The 9,363-nt window shown below is 41.7% G+C and overlaps 2 protein-coding genes across 2 annotated transcripts; one reads left to right on the plus strand and one right to left on the minus strand.

Annotated features, from left to right (window-relative positions):
* Positions 1-2,666: 2,666 nt before the first annotated feature.
* Positions 2,667-5,233, minus strand: LOC107096906. The gene is made up of 2 exons (XM_015393795.1): positions 4,913-5,233; positions 2,667-3,542 (listed from the first exon to the last, which is right to left on the minus strand). The coding sequence occupies exon 2, from the start codon at positions 3,531-3,533 to the stop codon at positions 2,667-2,669; it is 867 nt and encodes a 288-aa protein (XP_015249281.1). The 5' UTR covers positions 3,534-3,542; positions 4,913-5,233.
* A 565-nt stretch (positions 5,234-5,798) lies between these two features.
* LOC107096907 lies at positions 5,799-7,437 on the plus strand. Its single transcript, XM_015393796.1, has 2 exons — positions 5,799-6,032; positions 6,320-7,437. Exon 2 carries the CDS (start codon positions 6,329-6,331, stop codon positions 7,244-7,246), a length of 918 nt encoding a protein of 305 aa, XP_015249282.1. The 5' UTR covers positions 5,799-6,032; positions 6,320-6,328; the 3' UTR covers positions 7,247-7,437.
* Positions 7,438-9,363: the final 1,926 nt, after the last annotated feature.

The following is a 9,363-nucleotide window of genomic DNA, read 5'->3' on the forward strand; positions in this document are numbered from 1 at the left end:
TGCAGTCTGTGATCATCTGAATGCCTTTCCACATCCTCCTGGTGTTGTTTGGATCTTGGGAAAGATCCTGGATCTTCTGGCTGTGGTTCTGCTTCGCTGATCTGATGGTTTAAGTTTCCTCTCGCTGTTCTTAGTGCCTCTTTATCACCAGACTTGAAAGCTGAATTCGTTGCTTTTCGCGATTTCTGAACCTCTCCATTTATCCAGGGTGGCTGGTTGGCCCTGGTGGTGATGTTCTATTTGATGCTGATGTCCTCAATGCATTTGTTGATGTAGGCTGACACAGTCATGGCATATTCATCAATATTTAATAAGTTGTCATATGTTGCTGCAGCCTTGAAGATGTTCCAGTCAGAGCATTCAAACAGTCTTGGAGTGTTTCCATGGCGCCCTCAGACCACACTCTGACCTCTTTAACTGTCGGTTTAGCCCTGATCAGCTGGGGCTTATATGCAGGGATAAGCATGACAGATAGGTGATCTGATGACCCGAGGTGGGGGCGGGGGGCTGCTCTGAATGCATCTCTGATGTCAGAGTAAACCAGATCTAAAGTGTTTTCACCCCGAGTTGCAAAGTCCACATGTTGGTAGAGATGAGGGAGAATCCCTACAGGTGTTTGGTTCCAGGTACTCAGAGATTCACTTCCATACAGAAAGCCCATATTCTGATCTTCAGGTACCATAATAATAATTCAACTTTATCGTCTTTCCACAGTCACAAGTACAGAACAACAAAATGAATTCTCTGTATTTAACCCATCCCCATGGGGAGCAGTGGGCTGCCAGTGTGCGGCGCCAGGGGAGCAGTGTGGGGTTAAGGGTCTTGTTCAGGGAGCCAGAGTGGCAGTCTGTGGGAGTGGGGGATCAAACTCACAACCTCAGGATTCAAAGCCATATGCCCTAACCACTAGACCGCCGTTCTCCACATAGAGTACATGTCAGATTAAATAATACTACTTATACTTCAGCAATAGAATCAAGGTGTTACTTTACTGTATCTCTTATTCTATATCCATTGGTTGTTCTGTTCTTTTTCCATGTCTTTGCAGGTAATTAAGCAGACTGAAAATGTTTTATCATTTCTTCATCTTTTCTCCTGTTTTTCCTTTCCTGTTCTAAATAGTAAATGTCCTGTACTTATGTAGCGCCTTTATTCAAGTGAGGAGACTTGACCAAAGCGCTTTACTCTACATTCATTCACCCATTCACTCACACACTGATGGTGGTGAGCCACAGCTGCCCAAGACAGAATGGTTCATGAACGTCTATCTGTTCATCTTTAACAGACGAATGGTAAATGGCCCCTACATTTACTCAACTAACAACACCTGATGAATTAAATCTATTATTCCAAACAGGAGGAACCCGTGAGATGAACAGGTTCTATAAATTAGAAAGTTTTTATTGTTCATTTTCACCGGCTGCAAAAAGATTTCTGCCAAATAGATTAATTGATCTACTACATTTAGAGAAAAATGTTATTATGGTCATAACCTCTATGGCAAGCCATTTTGATATGTATTAGTTTTACTGAATCTGTATTCCTGATATCTGGAATAAATATATATTTTTTAAAATTATCATTTCAAACAAAATGACACTCTCCACATCTGGAATAAACATTCTGGATGTCTAGAAATTAATAGCAGATCTCCATATTCCTATTGTTACTGCTTAGCATTTGTATTTTTTTGACTTAAAAAAAATTTCTGATATCATAAATATTCAGTCAAGCTGATAAATGTCAGAACAGCCACTCATAATGTGTAAACATTTCTAATATAAAACTTAATTCTTACTAGTATAATTATTTTTAATATCTGAAATTCAGTTTCTGCTGTAAAAATGGAATTTAGAAAACCTTTTACAGTTCAGTCTAGGAGTGAGATTTTGATCAGGAAGAATCTTATTTTTAGTGATCTACCAATGGAAGAACAGAGAGGAGAGTTCTTTTAATAAATGTAAAAATGTTATTTCTAGCATTTAGCAATGAGTGGGAGGAAAAGTTCTGTGATGATATTAATGTCCAGTAGTTTGTTTCAGTTAAAATGTGTTTCCACACAATCTTCCATGAACTTGGGTGAATAACTCTGTCCATAGATCTTCTCAGACCCATTTTATTCCGTACCTTATCTGGATGTTTTCTACCTGTGCTGTCTGAGATGCTGCTGTGTGTGTTTACATGCTGGTGTAACCGTGTACGCCATCATTTTCTGCACCACAGTTTCATTCATGACCCAGAAAGGATCAGGAGAGAGGCGGGGGACCCGGCACAGGTCGCCAGTCTCCTGCAGTATAATACCATCTGCTGTTGCCGCCCCAGAAAGAGTTCCTGCCCCCTCTTTACCAGCCCATTAATATTTTCTAGATCCCCCGCTGGCGTAAACAATATGAACCTGTCTTCCAGGTCTGCTAGCACAGGGAAAACCCTTGGATATAAAATGAGGCAGAGATGATTTCAGATGCAGGATAGATGTTTATTTAAAGAGAAAATCAGAACAGAGTGATCAAAGAAAAGTCAACAACTTTGTTTAACTTATTCTAACATCCAACTTAAAACCTCAGAAATCAAAGAGCTAAAGGATTATGTCATTCCAAACAGAAATACCCCATCACCAAACTAAAATCCCCTACTGAGCATGCTCAGCTTTGTTACCATGGTGACCCTCATTGATAGAAGCACAGGTACTCTCTCACTCCTTCATTGCCTTCGTTAAGATCCACATCCACCACCTGGACCCCGGCAATTTCATAGGGATCCTTACCAATCTCCTTGATAATCAGAGAGATGGTTTGGATGGCCTTGCTTTGGTGATCTTTGATGTAGTAGAGGTACATTTGGGTACCAGCATTGCCCCGGTTGAGGTTCTGATCCACCGCAATATAATCTCCTGGAGGATGTTTGTTACCTTTACAGATCTGTAGGTCTGTGATGGCATGGTTTTCATCTGTGGTCAGACGGTACCAGAGGAAAATACTGGGCCCCCCACTACCCCTGTTGATGTCCTCATCCAGACGGATGTAGCCATCTTTGAACTTCGAATTCTCATCTTCGAAGTCAACAGTGGTGATGATGTCACTGACGAAGGTTGGTTCAGCTCTCTGTACCCACAGGTAGATCCTGCAGCCTCCGTTTCTTCGATTCAAGTTACAGGCGAGCTTCTCCCACCCAAAACGAAAGAGTTGGGCTTCATCTTCTCTTTCAGTGGAGAGGAAAAGATCTTTGATTGGAATATCATGGTTAGTGGAACCCTTAAGGTACCACAGGTAAATTTCATCTCCACCTGCTCCTTGGTTCAGATTCTTGTAAACTTTCTGGTACCCTGCATCCTTTAGGCCTTTGCACATTTCATCATTAAATGAGGCCTGAATCCTGGTGATTCCGTTGTCATCGCCCTTCTTGTACCAGAGGAAGTTTTTTGCTCCGGTGGATTCTTTGTTCAGATTTACAGGGTTTTGGATGTAGCCCTCTGAAAGGAATTGTTTCTCCTCGTCTTGATTGACAGAAACCACGATTTCAGTGATGTAAGACATGTTGACTTCCTGCAACAGAAAAGCATCAAATGTTGATCAGAGATGGACTTCAATGTGAATCAACCAGTTAGGAATCCCTACATTATGCAGCTGAATTAGGGCCAAAAAGTCTGTTTGAAAACCTTTATTTTGAAACAGAAAAATATTTGAATGAATAAATGAAAAACCTTATTTTAGAAGGAACAATAAAAAAATCTAATTTGACTAAATTGATAAATGATGTATAATTGTACGTGTAGTTTTGTGTGAAAAGGGGAATGAAGCTTATTTTATTCCTCCTGTAATCTTTAAACACCAGCAATATTCTTCAATCCTATGAACTTATTGGTCCTTGCTTCTCCAACAGTCCGTTAAGGAAGCAAATAAACGAGTTTATGTAGATATTAACATATTCACACATCTTTAATTATACAATGCTCATTTAAAGCCCCCATGAAAAATAACAACCACGGAGAAATCTGTATCCACCCATCTGCAGTGACTGGAAGAACCCAGTGATGTTCAACGACCTTTTTCTCTCTCTGATCTGTCTGAGAGAAAACGCTTAATGCTTGGACTTTGCTTTAATCCAGGAATTTTACACCATCTGATGATAGTTTTCATGTCTGGGAAAAAATGTTGGACATTTCCCATCTTCTCAAAGCGGAAGAATTTCAAACTGACTGAAAACACTCAGCAAATTGATCAAAATCAGAGTTTGTCAGATGCGATGAGTGCAGCCCTGATCAGATCAGTTAGTTTTCTAAATAAACATAGATGTAGATGATCTTCTACAGAAAGTCACTATGGTTCCTGAATGTAACCCCTGGGAACAAATAAGCTGTCAGTCATCATCCCACACCCCATGTCATTTCAGCCCCCATACCCGCCCCAAAAACCACACATCTGAAACTCAAAAAGAATTTATGTTTTTTCAGTTTCAACATTATTTTTGTCATTTTTATTCTTTAATTTTTGATATTTAATAACATCAAACATGGTCCCAGTTTAGCTCCACACTAAACCACCAGTCAAAGGTCAGCATGTGTCTTCTAGACATTGTTATTCTGAAGACAGAATGGTTCCTGAACCTCTATCTGTTCATCTTTAACAGACGAATGGTAAATGGCCCCTACTTCTAACGTGCTTCAACAGGTCAGGCCTGACCATCGGTCTGGGTGGGCTGTCTTGGCCAACTCTCCTGCATCTGAAGCCACCATCACCACAAGCTTCAGCAGAGGAGAGGAAGTCAGGCTCTCCTCTGTCTCCTTCCTGATTCTGACCCAAACCTCCAAGCAACTGGAATCAAATGTAACCTGAAGCTGTGATGCTGAAGCTGAGCTGCCTAAAGACGCTGTAACCTCATGAAATCAGACCCAATCAGGATGATGGAGACTTACGTGTCTGCAGGCAGAGGTCGGCTGGCTGAGGTCTGCTGGAGGTCTGAAGGCTGCTGTTCCTGAGCTGCTCTCCTGCTCTTTATACACCTGCTGGGAGCTGGGCTGTGGTGGGAAAGCTCCACCTCTCAGGAGAGGCTTTCTCTGGAAACACCCCCCCCCGTTCCACAGAAGCTCGTCTTTTTCATCGTCCCAACGGAAGGTTGGGCTGCTGGCAGCTTTCTCAGGAAGCCAGAGATCTGGCAGGTAGGAGTCCTTTGATTGGGGGGGACAGATGGGCGGCTCCACTTCTTTGGAAAGCAGAAAGATTTCTTCACTGATTCGGTCGTTGTCTTTGTCGCCACTCGGCTGCGTTATTGAAGCGCTCTGAACTCTGCTGGAAAAAGCACCCCAATGACCAACCCGAATTACAACAACCAGCAGAGGAAACTACGACCAACAAACAAACACACCAACAGATGCAACTATGGGTTAACAGCAACAAGCAACTCAGGTAAAAGCTACGAAGAGAAGAAACAACAACAGGAAGCCCTAAAAACGCCAAAAAGGAGAACAAGCGACACACAAGAAATGGCAAAGCCAACCAGGAAACAGCAAAAACACGGTCACACCCTAAAGAAAAGAAAGCTACAAGCTCAGATAAAACCAAAACGAACAACAACCCAGGCCAGCGACCAAAAAACACCGAAAGCGATTCAAAAACACATGAAAGCAAAAGACGAGAAGAACCACAATCAGGAAAGTAAAGATAAACAAAAAACAACTGTGGACACCAGAGTTCAGAGCGCTTCAATAACGCAGCCGAGTGGCGACAAAGACAACGACCGAATCAGTGAAGAAATCTTTCTGCTTTCCAAAGAAGTGGAGCCGCCCATCTGTCCCCCCCAATCAAAGGACTCCTACCTGCCAGATCTCTGGCTTCCTGAGAAAGCTGCCAGCAGCCCAACCTTCCGTTGGGACGAGGGGGGGGGGGTGTTTCCAGAGAAAGCCTCTCCTGAGAGGTGGAGCTTTCCCACCACAGCCCAGCTCCCAGCAGGTGTATAAAGAGCAGGAGAGCAGCTCAGGAACAGCAGCCTTCAGACCTCCAGCAGACCTCAGCCAGCCGACCTCTGCCTGCAGACACGTAAGTCTCCATCATCCTGATTGGGTCTGATTTCATGAGGTTACAGCGTCTTTAGGCAGCTCAGCTTCAGCATCACAGCTTCAGGTTACATTTGATTCCAGTTGCTTGGAGGTTTGGGTCAGAATCAGGAAGGAGACGGAGGAGAGCCTGACTTCCTCTCCTCTGCTGCAGATGATGTATAAAGTAGATGTCTATGAAGCTTTTAACTGGTTGATGTTTCTGTGAATAATTGCAAATTTATTTACATTGAAGTTTCTCTGATCAACACTTTGTTGTTTCTGCTGCAGGTAGACGACATGCCTTCCAACACAGACAACGATTGCATCACTGACATCACTGTTTATATAGAAGAGGGTGACCCAACTAAAGTAAAAATGAAAGAACAGAAATTATCTAAAGATGGCTTTATCCAGATCCCCGTCAATCTGACCAAAAGAGCCGATGGTTATAAAATGTACATGTGGTACAAAAAGGGAAATGATAAACCAATCACCAACATCCAGTTCAGCTTCAGTGATGATATGAATAAAGGCCTGAAGGAAGCAGGGTACAAAAAAGTTGAGGCAAATCTAAATTACAAAACCGGTGGAGATCCTCTCCATCTCTGGTACAAACGTGGTCCTTCAAAGGGAGAATCTCCCATTACCGACCTCTTTGTCACCACAGAGCAACAAGCAGCTCCCCAGCTGTATCAGCTGGGCTGGGATAGGCTCGCCTGCAACATGAAGAGGGGAACTTCAGCAAGTCGGATCTTCCTGTGGGTGAAGAGAAGAGAACAAACCTACATCTCTGAGATTAGAGCTACAGCTGGCTTCCAAGATGACGCTAACCAGTTTCAGGATGGGTTCTTCAGAGTGGATGAAAACACCAACGAGGGTGCTGGAGGAGACAAAGTATTCCTCTGGTACAAACTGACCACTAATCCTGACGAAGCTCTCGCAGATCTATCAGTCTCTGTGAGTGAAGCGGAGGGGAAGAACCTGACGGAGCAAGGTTTTCAAAAAGTTTCACAGGATCTGAATGCGGGGACCGGAGGAAGCCCGATAAATGTGTGGTACCAGAAGAAAAATGGATCCAAGCCCATCAAGACCTTCACTCTGATTGACGGGCCCCTTTACAAGCTGCCATGTCAGAGGGCGGGGCTCCAGGTCATTGACAAAAATCTCAATGAAGGCAATACAGGAGCTTTTCAGTACCTGTGTTTCTATCAGTGAGCGTCAGCACAGAAGCCAGCGGCCCTGAGGAGGAAAAGAAATTGTTTCATTGCTTTGGTGGTGGTTCTATTGGTCGGGGAAAGAGTTTAAACTCAAATCTCTCCTTTTATTATTGATTCTGGAGTCATTTAAACCAGATTTTCTTTCTTTCCTGTAACCCTCATGTTTTAAAGAATAATAAACATCTATCATGCATCTGAAAAACTGTCCTTCATTCATTTAACCTCTTGTTTTAAACTCACTTGTTTTATTTATATGTTTAAAAGAACCACGGCAAATAAATAATATATTAATAACATAAATATCAAACGCAGTCAATTGAACCAATCAAACCCTTCCCTGAAAAATAAATCTAAAATGCTCATTTAAAAACTATTTTCACAGTATCTTTTTATGGTATAAATCAGATAAAATAGTTTTTTTAACTGACAACCTGCTGTTTAAACAAAGATGGAGGAACATTCTTGGTTTGAACAGCTGAATATTTAGAAAATCTTCAATTCTGTCCATAAACGTACTAAAACCAATCAGTAAATCTACTTTCAAATATCTTTACAGACTAAAGTAAATGATCACTTTGTGCTTCAGCTTCACAATAAGTTGCTAATAGAACAATGTGCCTCTGAACAGCAGCGTTCTGTTTCCACATGAAGGAAAAGTACAGAATAGGAGGAATACGATAAAATGTCCTATAAACAGGACAGGTGTGTCACCTGTGAGTGGATCACAGAGGAGACAGGTGGACACGATGATGCTGGAGCTCGTTTATTCACAAGCTGCACGACCAGGACCAGAAAACTGTTTCCATAGTAACGCCCCCCCTGTTAGAACCACAGCAGCTCTGTATTAGAGCCTCTAAAATGAACAATATATAAAAAATGACAAAAGTCAAGGTTGGACTAAAAACCGGAGGAATAAAGTCTCAAAGTTTTATTTTGCTATTTTCCAACCCACTAAAAATATGAACTTTTCTTTTACTTCTGACTAAATCATTCATCCCCTTCCAGGAAGAACAAGTTCATGAAAGCTTTCTCCGTTCATTGTTGTTATAATAAACATCCAGTTGTTCATGTTATGCATTTAATCAGGCTTAGATTGATCTTGGATTTTGCCACATAGCTAGTTGGGAAGCGGCATATGCCAGTTTCAGCAAAGGTCCCACATAGGAGCTTAATATCCTAACCTGGTTTTAATAACAATATAAATGTAATGTTTATGTCTTTAGGTGTAAATGCGTCTATGTGTTGAAAACAACAGTAAACAGTCACTCCACCAAATCTTGTTCTTGTTTTTGCTTTGAGAATGTGACTAAATGTTCAGAAAACGCAGCATACTGTCAGTATTACAATGTGAAATAGATAGTGTGATCTGCTAAGCATTAGCCTAGCCACCATGTTTAACCTTGTCTCTGGTTGCAAACAACAGGAGATCAGCCCCCCCCCACCCCCCCGTGCAGATATTTTCATAGATTTGGATTTTAATTAACAATAACAAAGAAAATCTTCACATTAAAAAGCTGTTGTTGATATACAGAAAACAGCCACTTTATTAAGACATACGCCAGTTTGAAGCAGGGGTGTTGCTAGGCACCAAGCTATACTGGGGCACTGGCCCCCTACCACATATGCCCCCCCTTCCATACATAAATACAGACACGCACACTGCCCCACCCTGATACATTCCTACCAAAATTACCAGGTGAGATATTAGTAAGGATAAGAGCATATTTGTTTTAACAAACATTTTCAACATTGCAGCTATAAAAAATAAGACATCAACTTTAAAAATAAAAAGTTTCCTTATAAACATTCTGAAGTAATCATTAATTCCTAGGTTTCAGAGTTTTAGTTCAGGGGAAATTTTAACTCATCCTGAACTAAGTTTTCTTTTATTTTATGAGCATTAAAGTGTACCTCCTATTTTTCATTTTTGCAAAGCGGTCAATCACTAGACTGTGACTCAGCTTAGAAAGTTCTTCCTTTTCAACTGATAAAATAGCAAGATAGTTGGAGCCCGTCTTGTCCCCCAGTGCACCTCAGCCCAGTGTGGATCCTTCTCAACACACTGAATGACCTTTCACAACTCCAGCTGTAGACTGGGATTGTGAAGGAGATCTG

The sequence above is a fragment of the Cyprinodon variegatus genome, unplaced genomic scaffold (assembly GCF_000732505.1).
Source record: "Cyprinodon variegatus isolate N-32 unplaced genomic scaffold, C_variegatus-1.0 Scaffold658, whole genome shotgun sequence".
In the NCBI taxonomy this organism is placed as follows: Eukaryota; Metazoa; Chordata; class Actinopteri; order Cyprinodontiformes; family Cyprinodontidae; genus Cyprinodon; species Cyprinodon variegatus.

Coding starts and splice junctions, on each gene's coding strand:
- LOC107096907 (XM_015393796.1), top strand. CDS start 6,329: ATGCCTTCCAACACAGACAACGATTGCATCACTGACATCACTGTTTAT.
- LOC107096906 (XM_015393795.1), bottom strand. CDS start 3,533: ATGTCTTACATCACTGAAATCGTGGTTTCTGTCAATCAAGACGAGGAG.